This window comes from Meles meles, chromosome 1 (genome assembly GCF_922984935.1).
Source record: "Meles meles chromosome 1, mMelMel3.1 paternal haplotype, whole genome shotgun sequence".
NCBI lineage: Eukaryota > Metazoa > Chordata > Mammalia > Carnivora > Mustelidae > Meles > Meles meles.
Genome location: NC_060066.1, coordinates 116,469,178 through 116,497,082, shown reverse-complemented (window position 1 = coordinate 116,497,082; position 27,905 = coordinate 116,469,178). Strand labels below are relative to the sequence as shown.

General features: G+C 45.5%; 1 protein-coding gene across 2 annotated transcripts in view; it reads right to left on the bottom strand.

The window, feature by feature from the left end:
* Positions 1–23,595, bottom strand: part of CASQ2 (calsequestrin 2) — a 63,460-nt gene extending 39,865 nt beyond the window's left edge. The window contains exon 1 of one of the 2 annotated variants that reach the window (XM_045986805.1): positions 23,168–23,595. In XM_045986805.1, coding sequence (XP_045842761.1) covers positions 23,168–23,401 — 234 coding nt within the window. In that variant the 5' untranslated portion in view covers positions 23,402–23,595. The remainder of the gene's footprint in view (positions 1–23,167) is intronic. The other variant, XM_045986751.1, reaches the window with a different exon arrangement.
* Positions 23,596–27,905: the final 4,310 nt, after the last annotated feature.

Genomic DNA, 27,905 nt, shown 5'->3' with positions numbered 1-27,905 from the left:
ATAGCTTATCATTTTTATCATCTTAATAGGGTCTCTCACAGAAGAAAAGTTGTTAATTTTTATGAAGTCCAGTTTATCAGTTTCTCCATTTATAGCTTGGGCCTTTGGTGTTAAGTCTGAGAACTCATTGTCTAGCCTTGTATCCTGAAATTTTCTCCTAGTTCTTTCTCTAAAAATTTTTTTTTAAAAATTATTTATTTACTTGAGAGAGAACAAGCAGAGGGAGGGACAAAGGGAGAGAGAGAATCCTTTAGCAGACTCCCCACTGAGCAGGGAGTCTGATACAGGGCTCCATCCCAAGACCCTGAGATCATGACCTTAGCCGAAATCAAGACCTGGATGCTTAGGGGGTGTGTGGGTGGCTCAGATGATTAAATGCCTGCCTTCGGCTCAGGTCGTGATCTCCAGGTCCTGGGATTGAGCCCCATGTCAGACTCCCAGCTCAGTAGGGAATCTGCTTCTCCCTCTGCTTCTGCCTTTCCCCCTTGCTTGTGCGCTCTCTCTCTCTCTCTCCAATGAATAAATAAAGTCTTAAAAAAAAATTGGATCCTTAACCAACTGAGCCACCGAGGTGCCCCTCTTTTTCTAAAATTTGTATATTTTTAATTTTACTTTTAATTTCGTGATCCATTTTGAACTATATTTAGGTAAAGTGTGAGATTTATGTTGAAGTTTTTTTTTTCCTGTTCAGCACTATTGTTAAAAAGTCCATCTCTCCTCCATTGAATTGCTTTTGCACCTTTGTGCGTATCAATTAACATAATTATATGGATCTGCTGATTTCTCTCTTCTGTCTGCCAATATCACATGGTCTTGATAGCAGTAGCTATAAAATAGACCTTGAAGGTGAGTAGACTGCCTCTTCTCAGACGATTCTTTTTTTTTTTTAAGATTTTATTTTTATGTAATGTCTATACCCAACATGGGTCTCAAACTCACAACCCCAAGATCAAGACTTGCATGTTTCCCTTACTGAGCCTGTCAGGCACCCCTACACGATTCTTTTTCAAAATTGCTTTAGCTAGTTTAGTTTCTTTGCATTTCCATATAAAATTTAGAATAATCTTGTCTATAATTACAAAAAATGTTTCTAGGATCTTCACAGGAATTGCACTGAATCTTTAAATCTGTATGTTAACTTGGAGAGAACTGACATATTTACTATATTGTCTTCCAGCTCATGAACATGGTCTGCCTCTCCATTTAGTTAGATGATCTTTGACTTCTCTCACCAGCAGTATGTAGTTTTGTTTTTTTTTTACCTTTTTCATTTTATTTATTTTTTCAGTGTAACAGTATTCATTCTTTTTGCACAACACCCAGTGCTCCATGCAAAACGTGCCCTCCCCATTACCCACCACCTGTTCCCCCAACCTCCCACCCCTGACCCTTCAAAACCCTCAGGTTGCCCCAACCTCCTACCCCTGACCCTTCAAAACCCTCAGGTTGTTTTTCAGAGTACATAGTCTCTTATGGTTCGCCTCCCCTCCCCAATGTCCATAGCCCGCTCCCCCTCTCCCAATCCCACCTCCCCCCAGCAACCCCCAGTTTGTTTTGTGAGATTAAGAGTCATTTGTGGTTTGTCTCCCTCCCAATCCCATCTTGTTTCATTTACTCTTCTCCTATCCCCCTACCCCCCCATGTTGCTTCTCCATGTCCTCATATCAGGGAGATCATATGATAGTTGTCTTTCTCCGATTGACTTATTTCACTAAGCATGATACGCTCTAGTTCCATCCACGTCGTCGCAAATGGCATGATTTCATTTCTTTTGATGGCTGCATAGTATTCCATTGTGTATATATACCACATCTTCTTTATCCATTCATCTGTTGATGGACATCTAGGTTCTTTCAGCAGTATGTAGTTTTTAGCATACAAGTCTTATTCATGTTTTGTTGGGTTTATACCTAACTATTTACATGTTTTGAGTGATTTTTTAATAGTATCATATTTTAAATTTTGATGTCCATGTGCTTATGGCCAGTAAATAGATACAGAATTGGTTTGTATATGTTTATCTTGCATCTTGCAACCTGCTAAACTATTATTAATTCTAAGAGGTTTTTGTTTTGCTTTTGCAGATTCCTTTGGGTTTTCTACATAGACAATAGTGTCATTTACAAATATGGACAATTTTACCCCAATCTGTATGCCTTTCATTTTTTTGTGTTCACTTACTGCACTGACAAGAACTTCCAACATTATATTGAATAAAAGTAGTTAAAAGCGGACATCCATGCCTTGTTCTCAATCTTAGGAATTCGTCTACTTTTCTTTTCAGTTCTACCAGTGTTTGTTGCACACATTTTGCTATTTTGTTCTTTGGTGCACATACATTTAAGATTTCTTATTTTCTTGGTGGAGTGACCCTGGATCTATTTGGCTCTACAGTCTGAGCTATAAATCCGTCGACTTCCTCTTCTGTGGTTGCTTCTCTCATTTTTCTCTTCATCCCTGTCTCCCTTCACTGTTGCCGGCATCTGTGGCTTCTCCCTTGGATTTCCTTTCTTGTTATAACTTCTTTGAGGACTTTCTTTGCCTATTCATTCTTCCCTTCTTAACCTTCTCACATGCTCCTCATTCTCTTTCTTTCCCTCTGCTCCTAACCACTTCTGTTCCTTTAAGGCTAAGCATATTGGTCACAGCTCAGAAGCTGCTCTGTGGAGTGCCCCTGGTGACTAGGGGTGGAGGGGCAGGCAACACATGGCACCACCTGCCCCTCAGGCAGTTTTCTCTCCTTTCTTGGATTTTGACCAGACTAGGGAAGGCTTAGTATGAAAGACATCATCATCAGTGTTTATGTGATGACTCATGTGAGCTCTCCTGCAATGCTTAAACAGGCCCATCTTTCTTCAAAGTCACTTGGCTTTTGTCTACGGCCTTCGATTTATTAGACAAGGTCATTTCTGAAATGTAGACATACAAGACACTCTGCCCTATTTAGTGCTATCAAAATGTTGATGTAAATGTTCCCTTGTCTATCATTCCAAAAATAATCATGGTGAGACCTAATGGCCTTGTGATATTAGTAAGTTTCCCTGCTCCTGGAGCATGAGCCTCTAGCAGTGGTTCCTAAGCAGCAGCATGCATTTAAATCACTGGCTAAAATGGGGCTTCCTGGGCCTCCACACCAGAAAGTAGAGAACAGAGCTGGGGTGGGGTTCAGAAATGTGTGTTTTTGTAAGCCGCACTGCCACACCCATTGATTCTGACACAGCAGATCTCAGGCCACACACCACACTCTGGAAATCACTGCTATAAAAGATTATCAGTTCATCCAGAAGTGATACGGTATCATGTTTTTCCACTGTGACCCTCAGGCCCATGCTTGGCTCTGTTGACCCCTCTACCTTAGGCACAGGAGAGAAATGTCAATAACAGTAAGAATATAAGTGATGAACTCTGAGAATCGAACAGAAGTTTTACCCCTGACCTCTCCTACGCATACACCACCATGTTTTGTTGGGCTTGCGGTCACTGCAAAGGCACGCCTCCCCTAGGCATGGAAAGCATGGCATCTATCACCTTATCCGTGTTTCTATGTGACTTTTGAACCCATGTGAGTGAGAGGTGCTGTCTCAAACAAGCTCAGTCCTGTTTCTTGGGTTTCCTGTTTAACTAAGCATAGTCAGCCACTATCCTAAAAACAGATGGATGAATAGAGTTTGTAGTCACAGATGGGCCAGAAGCCCATGTTAGCTGAGACCTGTGTACCTCCTCCTTGGCAACCGTAGGCGCAGTCCCTGCAGTGTCCCGTCACTCCGCCCCCCAACCTGATTAGGCCCAAAGCCTGCCCACTTGAGCTCTGTCATCACTCCCGTCAGTCCCAGCAGTCACCCCCATGGGCTGAGCCAAGGGTGGCCAGGGCTGGCGGCAACCCAAGAGAAAGCAGTGAGGCTGGACTGGGGGAGAAGGTCTGTGGTGAAAGACTGGGCCCTCCCGGGATGAGTCCTGACATGACCCAGGCCCCCCAGGACCAAGAATCCCTGCCGAGCTGATGGGGCCAGCCAGACTCTCCAACTTGGCTCCGTCTTGTCTCCGCCTTTGCTCTGATCTTAAATCTCCAGCTCATATATTCCTTTCTCCACTCTCCTGCAGCCCAGTCTCACTGTGCTCTCTCAGTTGCTGCCAGCCTTGGCACCCTTGGTTGTAAAGCCAGCTCCAGGCTCATCTTTCACTCCAGCCTCCTTTCTGTGAATTCCAAAGCCCATGGCAGGGGCATGGCAATCTGACACTGACTTTGCAGTCATTAGAGTCATGTATAAGCCTCTTCTGCATTGTCGATCTTTCCTTCCTAAGGACCAGGACCCCATTTTGTGCCTCTGGTTTCTTGTGTAGCAGCTTAGAGACTCAGCATACTTTGATGAATGGATGGACTGGCCCAAGCACTTTCTAAGTTCAAGGGATTTTGAACCAAAGTAGGAAGAGGCAATTGTCACTAATTACAGTGATTAAGAATTACTAATATTGGGGCGCCTGGGTGGCTCAGTGGGTTAAAGCCTCTGCCTTTGGCTCGGGTCATGATCCCAGGGTCCTGGGATCGAGCCCCGCATAGGCTCTCTGCTCAGCGGGAAGCCTGCTTCCCTTCCTCTCTCTCTGCCTGCCTCTCTGCCTACTTGTGATCTCTGTCTGTCAAATAAATAAATAAAAATCTTTAAAAAAAAAAAGTTACACATATGAGTCAGAGAGAAAAAACAGAGTCAACATGTCTCCTGAATTCTCAGAAAAATGGAATATTCTTTTCTGATCTGACTACAGTTTCCCCTGTTGACTTACAATCTTTTCCCCACTGGTTTTGTTTGGTTGGTTGGTTAATTCTCAGATGGTCTTATCTATTGTCTTTCCTAGAGAATGGGGTTGTCACACACAATGGGATTGGTACAAACAGCCTTGGGTACTGGCGCAGTGCTCATTCTTTCCAGAAACATTAGGATTTGCTTTGACCCCAGATGATTATTTTGACTACAAACTAACTTTACAAAAAAAAAAAAAAAAAATACTAGACAATTTGTATAAGTCAGCGAAAATAAGTAGATATCCATAGTATACCCTTTCTCTCTCTTTATATTGCATTGTATAGGTCCTTATCACACCATTGTTATCTCTGCAATGATGGAATCAAAGTAGATCTCATCTTTTTTTTTTAAGATTTTATTTATTTATTTGGCAGACAGAGATCACAAATAGGCAGAGAGAGAGGGGGAAGCAGGCTCCCTGCTGAGCAGAGAGCCCGATGCGGGGCTTGATCCCAGGACTCTGAGATCATGACCTGAGCTGAAAGCAGAGGCTTAACCCACTGAGCCACCCAGGTGCTCCAGATCTCATCTTTAAATGAATAAATGAATCCCATCTTTAAATAGTTTAGCCCAGTGGTTAATAATACAATATTTGGTGTCAGAGACCTGGATTCCTGACTAGATCACAAGTGCTGGGACTCTGCTACAAAATATGGACAATAACAATATTTATTTCACAAGGCTGAAGATTGATGAGATAATGCACGTAAAGTTGTTGACACAGTGTGGCAGGCAGTAAGTGCTTAACAAATGTTATTTTTTCCTTAATATAATGACAGCTGGATAAGATTCTGGACCTTGTTCCAATTCAAAAGAACTAAAACCTATTGTAATGGCTTAATGGAAAGAAAGCAAAAACTATTCATCGAGGACCTGCTATGATCGAGGTATGTGCTCAACGAAAGTGTGTAAGATACAGAGTGTCAAGAACTCTGTGATTTCATTAAGGAGTCAGCTAATGAAAAATTAACTGGTAGATACAAAAAGACAAAAGGTAGAAAACAAGGGTTATGGAGAATTAAAGAGAGAGAGAGAGCGAGAGAGAGTTGTGGGCAGGGAAGTCAAATCACGTAGAGCCTAGTGGGCTGTGATAAGCAGTGTGGATTTACCTTCCATGCACTCAGAATGAAATCTAAAATTCCTAACACGGCCAACAGGGGCCTTCATGGTTTGGCCTGCCTGCTTCTCCAACCTCATTTGGGGCCACTCCACCTCTTACTTAAGACACTCTTCCTCAGTTCCTCAAACTGTCAAGCTCTTTTCTACCCTGGGAGGCCTTTGCATGGGGCGTCTGTTCAGCAGTGCTCCCAAGCCCGAGGCTGGGCACTGACTGCAGTTGCCTGCAGGGAATGCCTTGTTCTAACCACAGAAAGGCACTAAAGGTGCTCTGCTTCCACGTATGCAGTTCCCTCTTTCTAGAAGTCTCTTTCTTCCATTCGTCACCAACTCCAACTATCCTGGAAGTCTACACATAAACGTGAGCTCCTCAAAAGACATGCCCTGACCCCTAGTCTGAATCAGGTGCCTTTTGTACTCTTGTCTGAGGCATGCTATACTTTTCCTTTACACCTCTTTCTCAATTCGTAAAGGATGCCTTGCCTTATATAATCACTTAGCTATACTTACTTATTTGATAGCTGTAAACAAAGTGTCCATGTCTGTTTTTCTCCCCCTGCTCTCCCTTTGAGTAACTGACCAGAATGGATCTCAAAAAATATTAATTCCTTGCCTTCAGTACGGATCTCATTTGAATTGTAGAATCTAAAAACAAACAAAATAAAAAACAAAACTGAATTCGTAGATACAGAGAACAGATGAGTGGTTGCCATAGGTGGTGGGGGTTGGGTGAAATGAATGAAGAGGGTCAAAAGGTACAAACTTCCAGCTATAAGAAAAGTAAGTTCTGGGCGCCTGGGTGGCTCAGTGGTTTAAGCCGCTGCCTTCGGCTCAGGTCGTGATCTCAGGGTCCTGGGATCGAGTCCCACGTCGGGCTCTCTGCACTGAAGAGAGCCTGCTTCCCTCTCACTCTCTCTGCCTACTTGTGATCTCTCTCTGTCAAAATTAATAAATAAAATCTTTAAAAAAAAAAAGAAAAGTAAGTTCTGGGCCTATAATATACAGCATAATAGGCAGAGTTAATAATACTGTATTGTATGTCTGAAAGTTGCTAAGAGAATAGATGTTAAACGTTCTCATCACAAAAAAATTAGTAACTATGTATGGTGATGGGTGTGTTAGGTAAAGTTACAGTGGTGGACCATTTCACAATATACATAGGTATCAAATCATTATGTTGTACACTTAAAACTAATACAATGTATGTCAGTTACATTGCAATGAAAATTGCTTCATTGAAGTGGGCCTGGGTGGCTCAGTCAGTTAAGCCTCCGATTCTTCATTTTGGCTCAAGTCATGATCCCAGGCTTGTGAGGTAGAGGCCCAAGCTGGACACAGAGCCTGCTTAAGTTTCTCTCTTTCTCTCTGCCCCTCCCCTGTCTTTCCCCCTCATTTCTTAAAAAAAAGAAAAAAAATTATAATAAATTTGTTTCATTGAATATTTTCATAAAATAAAAATAAGATTTTAAAGTCATCTGATGACATTAACTGATAGAAATGTTATATTACTAAATTCACCTGTAAAATGAAGAAGTGATGAACACTGCCATATTTTTGTCCTGTCATTTAAATCCCAAATTCATAGGATGGACATCCAACTCCTGGTTTCCACTGAATATATTATGATTTGCTATCTGTATGGTACATGAAGTAGTCTATAAATTGTAATTTTAAGGGACTATGTGCCTCTGGTAGGAACCATCTTTACAGCATGGTGTGAAAATTTTTAAATTAAGCAATTTCACATGGAAATTGAGGTTTCCAACTTTCCTTGAAAAATCAGAAGAGCTGGAACCACATTGCTACCTTACAGTAAACGAAAAACACAATTAGTTTCTCAAGGAAATGAATGAATGCAAGAGGATACTGCTTGGGAGAGGAGAGGCCCCCTAGACCTTGAATGGCGAGCAGCACATGGATAAGCAGAGGCCAGCAGCAAGGGTATCTCAGGAGGACAAGATGGCAGAAGCAGAGGTTTGGAGATGCAGATGTGCAGGGAGGGTATGGAACAGAGAGGTTATCTGAGGGTGCTGAATGGAGTGGTGTATTTAAGGCATACAAGGAAAAGAGGGTAGGGGTGCCTGGGTGGCTCAGTGGGTTAAAGCCTCTGCCCTCGGCTTAGGTCGTGATCCCAGGGTCCTGCATTGAACCCTTTGCTCAGCAGGGAGCCTGCTTCTCCCTCTCTCTCTGCCTGCCTCTCTGCCTACTTGTGATCTCTGTCTGTCAAATAAATAAATAAATCTTTAAAAAAAAAAGAAAAAGAAAAAGAGGGTAAAGGATTTGAACATGAGGACAAGTGGTTCTGAACTGGGGTATTTGGGTAGGAGAACAATACAGCTAACTGGAGTTGGAGGAGGGTCCATTCTAACCGACAGAAAGGAGAGTGCAAAGAGAGGGCGACCAGCTGAGAGGCTGATGCGTTGTCTGGGAGAGGACAGGCCTCAGACTGAGGCGGTGGCAGGGGATATAAATAATGTAGGAAATGATGTTCCAAGTGTAGAGTCAGTCCAACTAGAGCTCTCCCGTGGCTTTGGAGAGAGAAGGGAGGGAGACCTCACAAAAAGAGGAGGCAAGATGGTTCCAGGGTCCCCAGCCAGGGAACGAACTGAAGAACGAAACACTGACATCAGCTGGGGCGTGCGAAGTTCTCCGGTTCAATTCAGATGCAGTGTGTTCATGGCAATCCAAGTCCTGTCCAGAGCTGGAGGTGTCAACTGGCGCTCGGAGGAGGGGTCCCAAAGAGAGAGGTGGCGGGGAGAGGTGGGGGTGGAAGGGCAGGGAGGCCAGGGTGTGAGAAAACCACAGGGTGGGAGACTGGCCTTCTCACAGGAGGCAGGAGCAGAAAGAAAAATGTGCTCTGGAGGCATGGGGGTGTGGGGGAGGAATCGGAAGACAGGGAACACAGTGTGGGGACTCCAAAGTCACAGCAGGGGAGAAGGCGCAGGTGGCCGGATCAAATATTGCAGGGAGTCATGGACAGTGGGACCACCACTAGGTCTCTCCTTTCAGGACTGGTAAGTCACTGGTGACCTTTCAGAGAAGAGCTGGGCCAGAAGCCAAAGTACTGGGAGTTAAGCACTTGAGTGGGTGGCAAGGACATGTTAGAGCAGGTGTGGATCCCTGGTTCAAGAAGTTTGCCCATGAAAGGCAGGAAAGAGTCAGTCATCCAGCAGCACCAGGGGGCATGTTCCAAGGGCCTTGTGACCGCTGCCCAGGTCTTGGGACAGCCGATGTAGACCATCAGGGACCCTGTGTTTGACCCTCCAAGTGCAGTCCCTTCATGGCACCCCTTACCTCCTGGGATGGACTGAAGAAAGCGACATTGGTGCCACATCTCATGGTCAGAGGGAAGGTGGGCAAAGCATGGGCAGGTTCTGTTAAAGTGAACTGAGAGTTGGGGTTGGGGGGTACTTTCTGCAGGGTCAAGAATCTGAAGCAAATGGAGTACTGAGGAGCCTGGGGAAAAAATGTCAGAGATCTTTGCTCAGAGTGAATGTCCCTGAGGATGGTCATTACAAATACCCCGGCCACAATGCTGCTCTTTCCATGTAAGCCAAAAAGCACCCTGTTTTCACCCACTATCCCTCATACCATCTGGCGACATGTCAAGCCATTCAGCAACTGTGTGTCTTCCCTTGAAACTGGAGAGCTGACGTTTATCCCCAGTACTCTCCCATCACTTTTTTGTTTTTTTTTTTTTAAAGATTTTATTTATTTGACAGACAGAAATCACAAGTAGGCAGAGAGGCAGGCACAGAGAGAGGGGGAGGCAGGCTCCCTGCCAAGCAGAGAGCCCGATGCGGGGCTCGATCCCAGGACCCTGGGATCATGACCTGAGCCGAAGGCAGAGGCTTTAACCCACTGAGCCACCCAGGCGCCCCAATCTCCCGTCACTTTTTGCCACTTGCAGATGAGGCCCGGGCTATGTATAGCTGGGCGTTGGCACGTGATGGCTCCATGCAGGAGGCAGGCGAGGGAGTGAAACAGCTATTTTACGAGATGGAAGTAAATATTGGGACTTCTTGAGGCTGGAATGGGTGGCCTCTGAGAGGTCTTTGGGGGAAGAGGGAGGCTGTTGATAGTTTCTACTTTCTACTTTCTTTCTTGGGCTCCGTCTTTTGTCAATGCCAGGGAAGAGAGACCCAAGAACCAGAGCTGTGTGTTCTTTCCACCACGCTGAGAAGCAGTGTAAAAGTAAGAAAAGGAGCACCCACTGGGTGTTTTCTATGTGCCAGATACTGCTCCAGGGCCTTACACAGATTATCTTATTGGATCTTCCCAAAACCCACAGAAAGCAGAAGTTTGTATTTGAGGAAATGGAGGCATAGAGAGGTCAACCAACTTGCCCAAGACCACACAGCACTTAAGTAACATAGCTGGGTTCCAACCTGACACTGTGGCTCCATTTTCAAAGATTATTTATTCATTTGGCAGAGAGAGTGTGCGCACAAGCAGGGGGAGCAGCAGAGGGAGAGGGAGAAGCAGGCTTCCTGTGGTGCAAGGAGTCCAACATGGGGCTTGTTCCCAGGACCCTGGGACCATGACCCGAGCCGAAGGCAGATGCCCAACCGACTGAGCCCCCCAGGTGCCCCAAAGCGTGTGCTTCTTTGTGGGGCAGTATTGAGGGCTGCTGTTTATGTGTCATGTTCACCTTTTCCCGTGAATACAGGAGATGCTCTCGTTTCCTTCATAAATAAACCGGGAGTGTGTGGTCAGATTCGTTTGTGTTCCTGAGCCAAAGTGGCCGTGCATGTGGGTGTGAAGTAGAGGCAGGTGAGCGTATGAGGGAGTACCTGCTGGCTGGCCTGGTCTGCCTCCTGCCCAGCACACAGCAGATGGTGAGGAGCGGCCTGCCTGGCGTGGGGCAGTGGGCAGCCGGCGGACACTCCTGGAATAGGCTCTGCGGGCACTCAGAAGCAGCTTTGGCTGGCGGGGCCCAGCACACTGCAAGATGGCGCACTGGCCATCTTCCCACATGGCTGTCCAAACAGAAACGGCTTATCTGGATAAAACTGCATCCAGTTGCTAGAAGAGGGAGCCTCCGAGGCTCTTGGGTACAGACTCAGTGCTTTGGAGGGCTGGCTTTCTTTGTGGAAGAAGTCACCTTAGATGCTAAGGCCGAGCTGTTAATGATATGAAAATCCTCCAAACTATAAAAAAAAGGGGGCTGCTGTTTTGAAAGAAAAACCATGTGATTCTGAAACATCTTATCCCTGAATTTTTCATCTTACTCCTTCATCTTATGATAGTTTTTTCAGAGATACAAGTAGGCAGAGGCAGGCAGAGAGAGAGTAAGGGAAGCAGGCTTCCCGCCGACCAGAGAGCCTGATACAGGGCTCGATCCCAGGACCCCGGGATCACGACCTGAGCCAAAGGCAGAGGCTTCTTTTTTTTTAAAGATTTATTTATTTAATAGACAGAGATTACAAGTAAGCAGAGAGGCAGGCAGATAGAGAGAGGAGGAAGCAGGCTCCCCACTGAGCAGAGAACCTGATGTGGGGCTCGATCCCAGGACCCTGGGATCATGACCTGAGCTGAAGGCAGAGGCTTTAACCCACTGAGCCACCCAGGCACCCCTTATGATAGTTTTATAGTGGTGACTTTCATGGTATCTCAGGTCTCCACTTAAAAAAATGTATAACATTGGTAGAAGGTCTACCTAAGAGATATCATGGCCAGACATCCTGTTTGGAATCAAGTATTGGACTGACAAAAGAAAGTTCCAATGGTCTAAAAACTTCTGAATCAACATTGTGTTTTCCACCTTGTAAAATCTCTATTAGTTCTCCAGATGGAAAGAGAACTGATCTCCTTCCATCAATTCAAGCCATGATCTTCTAATAGCACTTCTCTCTTTCACCATCTGCCCCTGGGAAGTGCACGGTAAACTCTCATCAAATATTTGGGAGGCACTTGGGCTCTAAGGAGATCTGCAATTTCAGAGCGGGCATGGGTACACATTGTCTGAGAGAGCACTGGTTCTAGGGGAGGATTCATTCCCAAAGCCAAACCAAAATAAGCCTGACCTCATCTGATTTTACAGAGGGCAGCAGGTGCAAGTTTGGAGGATGCCATTTTTGGGCAGTGAACAGTTGGAAGAAATACCTGAATCCTGTGTGTGTTGCTATTCTCTGCCCACGGTTCCCACATCATTCCATCTGTAGATTTACTTGACTCTGGCAACTTCATTTTGCCTTCCTCTCTTGGGGTTTAGAAATGCAATCATAGGGATGTTTGCCAGTGCTAAATAGGTCTGAAGGCAGGGTCAGCCTTGCAGAGCCCAGAGGTTTCTGCCCATGCTGGATATATACTTGGGACTGAGTGTCCTGAGGTTTTAAAAAAAAAATCAGTTTTACCCATTTTTCAGTGGGATTAAGCAAGGATGACAAAAATGTTCCTGGGTATGACAGAGTCAATCTAATTTTATACTTTTCCACTCAGTGCTTTTTTAAATTAATTTAACTTTAAAGAGAGATCAAGGAGAAATATATTTTCTGTATAGGCAATAGATTTACCATTGTTTGCCTTTCCTTCCCTCTCTTTTCATCCATCCATCCATCCATCCATCCATCCATCCCTCCATCCCTCCATCCATCCATCCATCCATCCATCCATCCATCCCTCCCTCCCTCCCTCCCTCCATCCATCCATCCCTCCATCTGGTGTTTGCTGGATATTTATTAAATCCCAAGTAGGAGTGAAGCATTAGCCCATTTGCTCACACTGTTCATTTCAGTTCAACCTAGTCCAACTGTATAATTAAATGTTGCTCAAGTGTGGGTGAAAATCCAGAATACAAACTAAAGACACTTGTCCCTTTCTAAGCTGGTACTGCTTACAAACATGAAGCAATCCGTCTCAGCTGTTCCTTGGTGTCATGGAAGGAACATGTCATTTGGAACCAAACAGATATGAGTTCAAATCCTGCTCTACCATTTTACAGCTTTGTGACTTTGGGCAATTTCTCCTCTTAACTTTTGGGATCATTTCTTTGCATGTGTTGTGAAAAAATGCTGTAAGAATTAAGTAAAATAATATACATAAAGCACCCATATCAGGTATGGTTTATGGTAAATTCATAGTAAGTGCTATATCCCTTCTTCTTCTTCTCTTCTGTTCATTTAACATTCGCTCAACAAATACCACTGAGTGCCCACCGTGAGCCAGACACTGATGTAGGTGCTGGTATACGGCAATAGAGGGAACATTTTGCTCTTGCCTGTGTGGATTTTATACTCTGTAAGTGTGTCAGACAGTGGGCAATGTGTCAGCCTAATATGTCAGTGCTATGGAGAAAGAGTAGGGAAGAGAGGTTAAAAGGAGTGCTCAGAGACTGAGCTATGTAGGAGGTCAGGCAAATAACTTCTTTTGTAAGGTGACTTTTAAGCAAAGAACTAAAGGAAGTGAGTTCTTAGTATTAATAAAAGAACATCTCTTTAGATATAGGGAGCCATGTCATCTGCATTTTGTTTTTTAAAGACTTTTTAAAAGATTTATTTATTTATTTGGGGGGGCAGAGAGAGAGGGGCAGAGAGAGAGGGAGAGAGAGAATCTTCAAACAGACTCTCTGCTGAGCTTGGAGCCTGACCCAGGGCTTGATCCCAGGACTCCAAGGTCATGACCAGAGCTGAAACCAAGAGGCAGCTGCTTAACCAACTCTGACTGAGTCTCCCAGGCACCCCTTCCCTGCATCTTGTAAGGAAGCAGGTATGAACATGTGATGGATAAAGGAATGAATATTTCTCTTTGGGTGGTCACAGGGCCATTTCACATTATAGAACACTTACTAGTTTCCTCTAAGCAGATTTCCCATAGTTTCCTGTCAAACACTTTAACACCCATACATACAAACCCGTTAGTATCCCATATTCTCCAGGGTTCTCTGATTTGCCGTTTCTTTGTAGAAAAGGGCAATGTGACATAGCAACCAAAGAGATGAATTTTTTTTTCCTTTCTGAAGGTACATCCTGTACCCTGCCCAAAGCTTACCCTCAGATCTGGCCTCAGAAAAACCCATAATTCCACTGGAAACCTCTCAAGTAGGGTAAGACTTCCCATGGCCCAAATATCCCCTTTTAAGGAGGTCCAAAATGTTAGTCCCTGGCTGTGAGAGGGGACGGTGGGAGAATACTGAGAGGCTTGAGTCCTAGAGCAGACCAGAACCCCTACAAATGCAGAACCAATTTATGGCATCAGTTCAAACCAGGGGTGTGCTAACAGGTCCAACACCATTTGAGAGGGTCGAAAGACCAAAGATCAACCAGTTGGAACACGATTCTGGTCATCTGGAAAGTCTCTCTAGCCCAAGAGACCATTGCTGTGTTTGGTAAACTTTAACCCACCTAGGAATCACTTGGAGAATCCCATTTAAACTTAACAAGCACCCAGGTGATGCCTTTGCCGCTGCTCTGGGGTCTGCATTTTGAGCATCAATACTCAAGTGTCTACAAGCTTGGCTGCACAAGAGAATCACCCACAGAGCTTTTAAAAACTGATATTTTAAAAAATCCCTTATCCCGTAATGGGGAGGGCACGTTTTGCATGGAGCACTGGGTGTTGTGCAAAAAGAATGAATACTGTTACACTGAAAAAATAAATAAAATGAAAAAAGAAATGAAAAAAAAAATCCCTTATCCCATCACCAATTTAATCAGTATCTGGAGGGAGGAGACCCAAGAACCAGTATTTTTTTTTTAATATTTATTTGACAGAGAGAAATCACAACTAGGCAGAGAGGCAGGCAGAGAGAGAGGAGGAAGCAGGCTCCCCGCGGAGCAGAGAGCCCGACGTGGGGCTCAATCCCAGGACCCTGGGATCATGACCTGAGCCGAAGGCAGAGGCTTTAACCCACCGAGCCACCCAGGCGCCCCAAGAACCAGTATTTTTAAGAAAGATTTATTTGAGAGAGAGAGAGAAAGGGAGAGAGAGGAAGAGTACACATGCAGGTGGTAAGGGGTGGGGGAGGCAGAGGGAATGGCAGAAAGAATCTCAAGCAGACCCCCCTCTGAGCAGAGATGCAGGACTCTATCTCAACCCCGAGAACATGACCCTGAGATCGTGACCTGAGCCGAAACCCAGAGTTGGATGCTCAACCAGCTGAGACACGCAGTCACCCCAAGGCACCAGTATTGTTCAAAATTCTTTGGTGATTCCAGTATGCAGCCAAGGTTGAGAACTATTGCAGTTAACCTAGAACATGGTCTAAATTTCAAGCAACAGGTGAAGAGAATTAGCATTTGATAAGCACTGGGTATATTTCAGGCACTCCTTTAGGCATTCTACATAGATTAATCTCCTAGTATCAGCGTAATAGTAATCAGCATAACAAGATAATATCGGATTCTTGTACAGCTTCTTACAATTTTATGAGAAATCTTTATTCACATGTATTCCATTTAAGTCTTTTAACTCGCTGGCTGAAACCACATGATTGGTTTAATAGATGAGCAAAATGAGGTGCCTATCCATGACTTGCTCTGGATCAAAAAGCAAGTGTGAGAATTTCAAGCACTCTGAACTCCAGTTGTCTGCTTTTCCTGAGCATGGCTCCCTCATCTGAGGTTGGATATAAGAGGCCGGCCATGCTCAGAAAGGGCACAAGAGTCACGTCAATGACATTGGGCATACTGCAGGGTCTAAAACGCTTGTGTCACTCACTCCCAGCCAGAGAGATTTCACTGATATGCAAACTGATTTGGAGACTAGGTGCTGAATAGTGAAGGGAGCTCAGTCTGTTAGGGACCTTGGTAGACTGGGAGCAGCAGTATCAAGAGACTTCCTTAAGTAGCAACAGAACACAGAGCCCTACACTGACCAGGATTCTGATTCTTGATTCTGCTACAGATGGTGGAACCAACTTCCCCCAACCCCCATAGGACATAATGAATAATCTGTGCCAGAATCACCATCAAAAATTTTTGGAAAATAATCTGCTGACCAGCACTGGAAAATTGGTCATAACAACAAGCTGTCTTCCTGCTGGTAGACAGGGCGTTTCCAGTCATCTTACGTGATGATGTGCATTCAGTATCTAAGAGGGCCTGGGAGAGAGCCACCAGGGAGGTTGTGTGTGGATGGCAGCAGCTTTTACGTGGTGAGCGGAAGTGGGACTCTTAAGCAGGAAGAACAGAAGGTCCCTGCAGGGGGACGCTCAGGAGCAGCCTCTGACCTTGCACCCTAGCTAAGGTCTGTTGAAAAATACCAGGAGACCTGGGTCAACCTGGCATGCAGCTACCAGGGTGCTATGGCTATTCCTGCATGACCCCAGGCTGCCCGCCCATCTAAGAGACCTAGCTCATCCTAAACAACCGAAGCGGTTGTCAACTGCTCACACTGAGGAAAGCACAGCACGTTCATCTTCTGTTCACTGACTCATTCATTCATTCATTCATTCACGTATTCATGCTGACGTGACTCCGAGTCTGGTAAGGGCAGTGCATATTTGCTGAACTGATAGTTCTGTTCAGGGATTCTCATTACTTATTTTCAGGCTCTAAAACATTCCGTAACTTGCCTGAGTAGATTTCCCTTGGTTTCTCCTAATCCAATAAATGTGTATGGATTGCAGGTTGGCCTATTCACTCGCTCCCCCTAAAACACACATACACAGTTAATAGTATCATCTTTGAACATGAGATGTGATATAGAATGTCCAGAGATCCTGAAACCAAGGTCCATGCACGTGTCTCCTTTCTCTTTTCCTTCTAGAAGTGCTGAGGTAGCAAGACATCGTTTCTATATGGGCACGAAGCTCTAAGTTTCGGTCCTCTTTCCTTTCTCCTGTTCAGGCTGGAATGCTGTTTTCCTGGAAGTGGAGTGGTGTAGAGGAAAGGCAGTGGGGCTTGGACTTGGGGATAATATCCGTGTGAAGGCAGGTGGGGACAGGAAGAAGTAAACAGTTCCCATACCTGCTTGGGTGTTTGGAACGCCAATCCCAGGGAGCTAAGGAACTCCTAATGTGGAAGCCAGATTGCTTATGCACAGCCCCCTCTGCCATCCTTCTTCCTCCTTCTGCCATCCAATACCCTACACCCCCAGATCATTCATCCAGGTGTGTTTTGACTCACAAGCAGATTTTGGTCCTTGCCCATATCAATTTGATTCCATTTGCTTTTTTCCACTTCCTCTGTTACCAAGTCTGCTTTGAATTCAGGTTGCCCTCTGGAGGTTTCCAATCCAGAGGGAGAACTTCCACATATGTCTCCGTGGAGAGAAAGAGTAAGGTAGAGGAGCTGGAAGGAAACTGGAAGCACCCCTCAAAGACAGACGGCACCAGAACTGAGAATGTGGAAGAAGCCCAGTTCATAAATGGTGTGGGCGAAGTGACTGAGTATATCAAGCGCAGACTCAGCAAAGTCATGGAGATCAGAGGGAGAGCTGCACATGGGGGGCAGACATCAAGAATCTGTGAGCAAGGGCAAGTCCCCCCTGCCCTCTGGGGCTCAGCTGGCTGAGAATAAGCAACATGGCACTGTGTTACCAGTCCTGAGCTCTCTGCTAGTGGCCTGGTGTCCTCAGTCTGTAAAGTGTCAGGGTTAAGGTGGGTGGTATCTAAAATGATGACTGGAAAGGGGATCACGGGCTGCAAGTTGACAATATTTGTCAAAGTACCTTCCGTGTGCCTGAACCACCTCTTGCCAGACTAACTCATTGTCACACCACCACCGTCTCCACTTTACAAAACAAGGAGCCTGACCACAGACAGACGTCCTCCTTGGGAACTGGCCTAGAATCTATCTGATTCGAAAGTCCATGTTTTAGAGCACACCACCTCTCAAGCATTCTAACCCAAGAGAGGTCGGTGACATTGGAGGACTTTCTCTGGCAATGTTTGTGGAACACATGATAGCAGCAATGGCTTGCATTGCAGTTTCAAGGGGGAAGCCAAAGCAAGAAACAAAAGAGCAGGGAAGAATCGGAATCATTGGGCAGATAGATCCTCCTCTTGGGTCTGAGTTCTAGGATGCTAATAGAATCTGGCCTCTATGGCGTAACTCCGTGTACTGTCTTGGCTGAAGCTGAAGGAAACAGTGTATAAAATTGCAACTAAATGGTGTTGACACCTCAACAGAAAACTGGGGGAAAGTCAGAAAATTAATTCATGGGAGAAAAAAATGTAAATGGCAAGTAATTTTGTGGGAAAATTCCATTTAGCTTAAAAAAAATCAAAGAATTTCTGATGAAACTATCCAATGAAAATCTAACCAAAGATTTTTAAAACTCTGAAAATGGTGTCAACATCCCAAAATAGGTCACTTATCTTAAAAATATGCATGGTCATACAATGGAATGCTAGGCCAGCATTAACATTACGTTTGCCAAGAATATAACACTCTATGATGACAGAGGAATGCTCACAATATACTGAAATGAAAAAAGCAGGAAACAAAGTTGTATAAATAATACAAAACAACTGAAAAATGTATGTTTGCATATAGACAGAAAATATGGGAGAGAAATCTCTCAGTACGTGAACTGTTTCTTTCTGGGTGGCTATTATTTTTGTCTTCCTTTTTCTTTTCCATGTATTCTGACATTTCTAAGTGAGTATGTGCTCTTTGTGGATGAAATGCCCAACCAGGAATCGGGATTACCAGCTGGCTGAGTCCCATCACTACAAAGCCACAGCTCTGAAGTAAAGGGTTCAGAGCAATCTAGATGGCTCTCAAAGACAACATTTCATCAGACATGTAAATTCATTCAGCAAGCCTCTACAGAACACCTCTACCGAACTATGTACCCCGCACCACTCCTGGTGCTTTCCAGAGTCAGACCACACCACCCCTGGGGCCTTCCAGAGCCAGACCCAGCCAAACTGGACAGCAGTTTGAACTTGGTGCCTCCTGGTATCATTTTATTTGCACTTTTTCTGCCTAAGCTTTTAGTGACCTTACATTCTTTCCCTACTCCCCTTCCTTTTATCAAACCTTGTTCTCACTCAGAACTCAAACTTGGTCAGAAGCAGGTACAAGTGATTGGCAATATTTTAAACGACCTGCCCACAGGGCTTTAACCAAGTAGGAACAAAAACCCTACGCTAAAAGAATGAGGCCATCATGGCCAAATTCTAGGAAAATTTGGTGGGGAGATACTTGAGTGTTGTCAGAATCCTTCCTCTTGCAGTTCCTTTCCCAGCCCTTGCTTCTTACCTGGTGAATTCTACTCATTGTAAAAACCAGTTCTTCCTTGTCATGCCTTCCATTTCTCTCCCAGAGATCGGGGCTCTTGTTTGTGCTCTCAGAGAACCTTATAAGCCTCTCTATTATTACAATGAACCCCTTGCACGGTAGCTTTTGTTTGCCCTTCTTCCATAATGGGCCACGAGCCACCCAAGTGTCTCCTTTTCCTGTATCCACAGTATCTCTCCCCCACCCAAACCCCAACCTGCAAGTGACAGATGTATGTGTGACTGATCAGCATTTCAGGACCCCAAGTCGGGGAGTGACCTCCTCACCCTGCAGACAGGACTGTTGCTGGGTCTTTTCATGGTCATCCCTTAGAGTGGCAGGCAAAATCCTTTCGAGTGGCAGGAGCTATGGTCAGTTCCTTTGGGTTTTTGTCAGAACAAGGCAGCCCTTACATGACAAGTTATGAGCTCCTAATCCCTAAAATTCTCTTAGGTGTTTCCGCTGGCCGGGCGGGGGCGGGGGGGGGGGCGGTCAGGGAGGGGAGTGACTGTTCATCATTGTAGAATGAAATCGGTTTAATGGGTTGGAATCAGTATTTTTTATTGAAAAAGATCAAAATAGATAAGAACAGAACAGAATGAAATAGAAGAAAAAGAATTTTGTTAAAAATCCAAGTATTTGGGGGTGCCTGGGTGGCTCAGTGGGTTAAAGCCTCTGCCTTTGGCCCAGGTCATGATCCCAGGGTCCTGGGATCGAGCCCCGCATCGGGCTCTCTGCTCGGCAGGGAGCCTGCTTCCTCCTCTCTCTCTGCCTGCCTCTCTGCCTACTTGTGATCTATGTCTGTCAAGTAAATAAATAAAATCTTAAAAAAAAATCCAAGTATTCCCCAAACAGTAGTTGTCCCTTGAAATCTGTTTCCTGTGTGTGTATGCAGGCATGTGTCCACGGGCACTAGGTCATAGTGAGTTACGATAGAAACATCGGAAGCCACCTCCCTGAACAAGTTGGAGGAAAGGAGCCCACTGTCCCTGCCCTGTCTGCCCATGTCTGAGGCCGCATTCCTGTGGACATTCCCTGGGAGCTGCCTCCTCTTCTCTCAGCCTCCAGCAGCCACAGCCCCAGAACTGGCACAGGATTTCCCTTAATGCAGCTTGGGGGGAGCCAGGGAATTAAAAGGACAAAATAACTGTTTTGATGAGGAAGGAAATATAGAGTCTTACATCCCTTTCTTTTTCCCATGTATTCCCAGAACCATTTTTGTCCTGCACTCTGAGAAAGAGTCTGCACTTGACAGGTACCGCAGCAAATCCTCCTCCCCTCCCCGGTCATCACTAAGGAAGCCCAGGCTCCTCCCTGGTTGGGGCAACTACGTGACTGGTATCCTGTTTTGGGATGGGGGGGAGGTTGCTCGGTGCTTCTCAACCCTGTTGCTGATACAGCTGGCCTCTCCAGGCCCAGGCCCATGGGCGGAGCAACTGTATTTAAGGCAGACTAGAAAGGATCCTCAATAGGGTATCTAGCAGCTAATTAAACATCATCTTATTTGGTTACAGCAGCAGTGTGGTGCAGGGGCTAAGACCGCCTTCGCCTGCACTGACTGAGTGATCCTGGGCAACTTACCCTTTCTGTGCCTCAGTGTCCCCTTCTGTAAAACAGGGATAGGAATTATGCCAATGTCATAGAAGTACTGTAAGGATTCAACATGCTAACATATACAAAGTGCTTAGAACAGTCTCTGTACACAGTGAGCATCCAATAAATATTATTGTTATTTAATTATTTCTTACATAGGTATAATGATTGTTTTCCCATATTTATAGATAAGAAAAAGAGACTCAGAGAAATTAAGTCCCTATCCTATATCATGTGCCCAGGAAAAGCAAAGCCAAAATATAAATCTAGATCTCCTGACTCCATGTTCTATGTCCTTCTCCCCCTAATGATTCCCACTTCAGCTTCAGCAGCCTGTGGGACATCGCCTATGTCCCATGGGTCTCTGCCTGGCACTCTCGGATCAAAGGTGTCTGAAGGGGGGCACCTGGGTGGCTCAGTGGGTTAAGCCGCTGCCTTCGGCTCAGGTCATGATCTCCGGGTCCTGGGATCGAGTCCCGCATCGGGCTCTCTGCTCACCAGGGAGCCTGCTTCCCTCTCTCTCTCTCTGCCTGCCTCTCTATCTACTTGTGATCTCTCTCTGTCAAATAAATAAATAAAATCTTTAAAAAAAAAAAGGTGTCTGAAGGGATGGTGAGCCCAGGAGAAAGTCCCTTCTCGGGTCTACAGGGTCCTAGGTCTTTGGGGGAGATACATTCTTGAGGGAGTGTGTGTGTATGTGTGTGCAAATGTATGTATGTGTGTGTGTGCGCACGTGTTTTCATATGCCGGGGAACCAGAAATGGGAGATCGTTACTTGTATTGGCATTCTTTTTGAGTTACAGGCTTTCAGACAGTGACGAGCATGTGGGGTAGAATCCTTATGTCTTCAAAGAACTGTTTCAGAAAAATGTCTCTTGATAACTGAGTAGGGCCATTTGAAACAGAGATGACGATGTGAGTATTTCAGCGGCTAAGCAGCAGCTATGCTCTATGTCCTGGTTTCTTCCAGCCTCTGATGTTCCCGTATGTAGTACAAAGATCTAAGAACTGTCCCTGCTTTCTCTTTGCTTGCCACCCACAGAGGGAACTGAATTTCCACTTCCAGCCCCCAGGATAAGCCTGAGGAAAGATATGGTGGTAGTTGTGATATTTTTAAAATGCCTAGCTTTTTGTCAACCCAAGCTCTCTGTAATAACCACGCGACCATACAGAAGAGCTCTGAAAATAGGTGTTTGCGTGATCAGGAGACACTTAGGATTCTCAAGTACTTTTAAAATTATATTTTATGATATTTGAGATGATTTTCATGGAATTTACTAGTATCTATTTGGAGGGATTCAAATCTACATGTGTTTGATATATGGTATACATGTGTTTGATATATGGTATTTAATCAAAATATTTGATTTGGGGAGATGGAGAGGAGAGGGAGTTGAGGGAAATTGGAAGGGGAGGTGAACCATGAGAGACTATGGACTCTGAAAAACAACCAGAGGGTTTTGAAGGGGCGGGGGGGGGGGGAGGTTGAGGAACCAGGTGGTGGGTAATAGGGAGGGCACGTACTGCATGGAGCACTGGGTGTGATGCCAAAACAATGAACACTGTTATGCTGTAAATAAACAAATAAAAAAAATTTGATTCAGTTGAGCTTTCTGATATGCTAGTTAATAAGCTGCTATAATTCTCAAATAGCCCTGTCCCCAGGTTTGTGCCTTGGCTGGGCGTGGGGCTGAGAAGGGATCTTGGTGACTACTAGAATTCCTGGCATTCACAGGTGCTCCTGAAGTGTAAGCAACCTTACACTGTCCAGGAGGCGTTGTGGGAATCGGCCCTGGGGCACTCACCAAGGATTAGAGAATGCACCCCTGTGCCAGGCTTACAAACTGGCCATGTAATACAGATAAAATAAGAACTGACTTCAGCATCTGCCCTGAACACACACCAATAACTTTCTGAGAAAAAAAAAAAAAATCCCGCTAACAAAGATGCAGCTACAGATCTCCACATACGCACACTGTGCAATGTTGACCGAACACAAACCCCAAGAGGCAAAGACCACTTCGTGATATTCTGCATCTGACCCATGGGGAGAAGCAAGGTCAAATGCCTCCTGTCTCTCCAGGATCATGGGGAAACTTCAGGGAACAGAGGGGGGAGTTAGCACACCAAATGGAACCCACAGATCATCTCTGATTGCATTTCAGCCAGGCTTTTCAATGATAGCTTTAACATCTCAGAAAAATAGTTGCTTGGGACTATTGCCCTTGAAAAGTCAAGAGGACTCTCAGGTGACAGAGTTTAAATCAGAACTATGCGTTGTGCAACACATCTGACTGCCCCCATTTTAGGAGCCGGGACCCACACTTTGCTCTTCCCACAGCCCAGCTCTGCAACAAGGATATCTTCAGCTTCAAACCAGACTAAAATGCAGCTGGACTTCAGGACAGAGTCTCCGCACCCGTGTTCCCACCTCCCAGCCGCTGGCCAGCCCGTGCTCCCTGGGACAATGCGGTGAGCAGGTCCCCAGCTTACCTCGAGCACAATTTCTTTCAGTTGGAACTGTTTCTGTGCGACTTTGTCTGAGGACACTGCCTCGTGGTAGTAGAGGCAGAGCACATCGTATTTCTTCAAAACCTGCTTGAAGTTCTTCTCCGTGAGACTGACCACGCGGTCCTTGCCGTCATATGTGGGGAAGTTGAGCCCCTCTTCTGCCCTGCAGGAGGACAGCAGGTAGACCCCCACGATGAACAGGTGCACTCTCTCCATCTGGGAGAAGTTTCGTTTCACTTTCCCGGGAAGCCTGAGTGCGGGAAAGCGGCCGGAAGACTCCAGAGGACTGGCCGAGAGAAGTGGGGAGCAGAGAAGTGGATTCGGTCCCTCCCCTCTGTCCCTCCTGGGCCCGAGGACCAACTCCCCACCTCCTGGGCTCCAACCAGCAGTACTCCTGGGCTCAGGACACACGCGTGCGGAGACTGAGGGCCAGGCTGAGCGGCCAAGCCCCAGATAACTCGCATAGCTCGGCCCAGCCCCTGTCTCATCAGGAACTCCATTTTTAGGATGCAGTTGTTTCAGGCTAAAAATAAATCATGCAATGAATAAAAAAGTCAGATATGCCTCTGTTGAGGGATTCGCTGATACAGTCTGTAAGAGGGGTAGGAAGGGAGGAGGCAGGAGGGAAAGAGGAGAACATGTGTACCAGACATAAGGAGGCCAGCAAGGTCAAGGAAGAGAAAGAGACTCAAGAAGGAGGGAGAGACAACGAGAGGGGAGAGAGATGGGACAGTAGCGGGACAAGTCAATGAAGATGTTTGCACATACACAGGGCCACCCAGACCTTGGATTTGTTCAACTACTATGGGGAGAGAATTCAGCCTGTCCCCTCCTAGCAGGCTGCTTGTCCCCTAACACAGCTTACACAGGAGCCAAGTGCAGCCCCGAGGTGAGCTTCACATTCTGCACCTGCCTTTCCCTGCCTCCCATCCTCTCTTCTTGGGAACTTGGCCCTGGCCTGCCGCTGTGCCATGCATGCTGACATGGCTCTGCCAGGCACTAGGCAAGCAATATAGGGACACCCTGCCTGCCAGCCCACCGGGGGCCACAGTTCCTCTTGATTTGGGCTTAGGCTGTGATCTTGGGGTTCGTGGGATTGAGCCCCGTATCAGGCTCTGCGCTCAGCGGAGAGGCTGAGGTTCTTTCTCCCTCTCCCTCTGCCCTTCCCCCTGCTCATGCACTCTCTCTAAAATAAATAAATAAAATATTAAAATATATTTTTAAATATTTTAATAAAATAAAAATTCAATAGTCTTCCTCAGAAACTGTCTTAGATTTTTTTGCTACCACCTCTGTCATTTTTTTTTTACCTTAACCTCTAATGTAACATTTTTGCCCCTTTCTTCTTCATTAAGGACAGATTGGTACACAAAGCCTAGAAGTTGGACAGAGAGTTCCAGTCCCCATCTGCTTTTTAATGGGTGAATGCACTTTGGAGGGGGTCACTCGTTCTCTCTGGTTCTCAGCTTCCCCCTTGTCAAATAACACTCTATTGCAAGGTTTGGAACATACAGATGGAAAAGTATTATAAAAATCAAGTGCCCAAACATGGTAGCTTTCATACCTAACTTTATTTTTGCTGGAGATGGTAGAAAATGGGTTATTATAATACTTGTCAATTTCTAATAATAATGGTTTGTGAATCCTTTCTTACCCATTTTCTCCTTGAATCCAGCAGACAATTGGGCAGAAGTGATTAGTGTTCGTTTCACAGGTGAGCTAACTGAGATTCAGAGATCAGCAACTTGTCTGAGATTGCCTTATTTTTTTTTAAGATTTTATTTATTTATTTGACAGAGAGAGATCACAAGTAGGCAGAGAGGCAGGCAGAGAGAGTGAGAGGGAAGCAGGCTCCCTGCCGAGCAGAGAGCCCGATGCGGGGCTCGATCCCAGGACCCTGAGATCATGACCTGAGCCGAAGGCAGCGGCTTAAACCACTGAGCCACCCAGGTGCCCCTGAAATTGCCTTATTAACTGTCAGGATGAGGACTCAGGAATCTGGTGCTCCTGGTTACCTTACCTCCAACTCAGGGTAATTCCCTGCAAATACCCCTTCTTAAGTGGCTCCTCAACCATCACTTCTAGTTAAACAACAAGTCAGTCATGTCTTTCCACTCTTTAGAGTGGTTATGGCTCTTATAATTTGGACCAAATTTTTGTCTTTCTTGGGCTGGAAAACCAGCTTTGGGAAGAGTGAGGACTCTTTCATGCATAATATTTACAGAGGATTGAAGGAAAAGAGAAGTTTGTCATCCTACTCGGGGAGACCAGACCCCTCCACTGCATCTGGAGGGCCTTACGCTGAGAGGCAGGGTAACAAGGAGCTGTCAGTCAGGGCACTTCATGCCCAGGAAGCCAGGACCTTGGAGAACCCCCATCACTGAAACCATGAAAGCCTTTAGTTCTTTCTAATGGTGAATTCTGTATGCTTTTAAAGATGGAGCTAAAAATAGCCATTCTAAGGCATGGTTAACTTTTCAGGTCATTGGCAAGCATGAGAGATCTCTGCTTTCTTTAGAGAATTTAAGGGGAACAAGATTTCTGAGTGAAACAATGTATGTGTTGTCTTTTCAAGGTCAGTTTCCCAAAACTGTTCCCATTGTCTCAGTCTCGTGGGGTTACCTTTATTTAGAATGTGCCCCACTTTTCTTAATATGTGAGGTTTTTTTAAAATTTTACTGAAAAACTGGGAAATATTTAAAGTCGGAGTCTTTGAATTTCCTGACTTGAAACTGATGAAAAGTATCAAGAGAAAGAAAGAAATTTTTTAAAAATATCCCTTTTTTAAAGATTTTATTTATTTATTTGAAAGAGATCACAAGTAGGCAGAGAGGCAGGCAGAGAAAGAGGGGAAGCAGTCTCCCTGCTGAGTGGAGAGCCTGATGTGGGGCTCGATCCCAGGACCCTGGGATCATGACCTGAGCCGAAGGCAAAGGCTTTAACCCACCGAGCCACCCAGGCTCCCCAGAAAAAAAGAAATTTTTAAAATTTAGTTAAGCCCTTAAAATCTTTAAAAAAAAGGGGGGGGGCGCCTGAGTGGCTCAGTGGATTAGGCCACTGCCTTCGGCTCAGGTCATGATCTCAGGGTCCTGGGATCGAGCCCGGCATTGGGCTCTCTGCTCCCCGGGGAGCCTGCTTCCTCCTCTCTCTCTGCCTGCCTCTCTGCCTACTTGTGATCTCTCTCTCTGTCAAATAAATAAATAAAATCTTTAAAAAAAAATTTAGTTAAGCCTTCTCTGGCTTTTGATCAACTATGTATTAACAGAAAAAAGCTCCGTTGTGGAAAGTTCCTGTCCCCAGATCCTGGACTCTACTGGGGGCCTCACAGCCCAGCCCTGAGGACACATTCTGTAGAAATCAGGCTTCTCATCATCCACGGTCTACTTTTTAGGTAACCACCATTTCTCTGGCTGCTTTTATTTTCTAATTTTTTTTTCCTTTGCTTTCTTGCTCACCAGCTCTAATTAATTCATTTGGTAACCAGAGAATGTTTCTGACATTTCTGAATCAACCTTATATCCACCATATCAGCTGTTTCATTCTGCTTTTAGCTGCTGTCCCAGTCAGTGTATCAAGCACACACTCTTAGTTTTGGGGGATTGTGCTGAAGGATATGTATCCTTACATACCAATAACAGGTATTTTTGCTTTGTTTTGTTTGAACAAGAACAAAATAAACAAATCAATATAAATAGATGCTGATTATTGTCACAACGCAGTCCCCTTCTTTTTGCTATCAATTTCCAGTCCTCCACTCTGTGAGTGGGCACTACATACAGTCCTTTAATCTAACCTAACCCCTTTCATTTTTTTAAAATTCTTCATAGGTGGCAGAATGATTATGCATGTTTTATTTAATTTTTATTAATTTAATTTTATCTTTACAATCATTCATTTTATAGATGAATCAGGACTTGAAGCCATGGTCTTTCCTTTATTTGTTAATTGTATTTTTATTGGGCATCTTCTATGCACCAGACACTCTTCTGGGTACCGGGGATTAGTTGCTAATCTGAATTCATTTGAGTTTACATCCTCAAAGGGAGACAGGCGATAATCAAAAATGCCGAATGTAACCGTGGGTTATGTGTGCGCGCATGCGCACGAGCCTGCACACACACGCGCGCGCACGCGTGTGCGTGTGCGTGACGTAACGCCAAGTAGAGGCACGTGCTCTGAAAAACGACTGGGAACAAGGGAGATCCTGTGAGCGTGGCTAAGTGGCTGAGGGTTTGGAAGGGTGGTTGAGGCAGGCGTCTGCAGGAGGGAAGGTGGGACAGGAAGGAGAGGGGCAAGGTAGGGAGCAGGTTGCTGAGGAAAGCGAGTCGCGGGGAGAAGAGGTGTAAGCCTCCACGCTGGAGACCTAGGGCTCCACCGCGAGAGAGCTGTATCCCCCTCGTCCTTCCTCCTCGCGGCGTCCGTCTTCTTGCTCTGACTGTATCTCCCAGGAGAACTTCTGGATTGGTTCACAGCAGCGCTGGGAGGTCTGTAGGGCAGGGACGCGGTCCGAAGGACCCAGAGGCCGCTCAGCGAGAGTGCTGCGACAGGCAGCTGAGGGACCTGGATTCTGAGCTGGTCTGATGCAGCCCTGGCTGTGGGACCGACCATGGTCAACACTTGTCACTCACCTCCTGGCCCTCACAGTTCTCACTTGCGGGGACAAAGGCCAGGCTCACTAGACTCCCTTGGCCCCTTACTGACTCTGAAATGTTTAAATTTG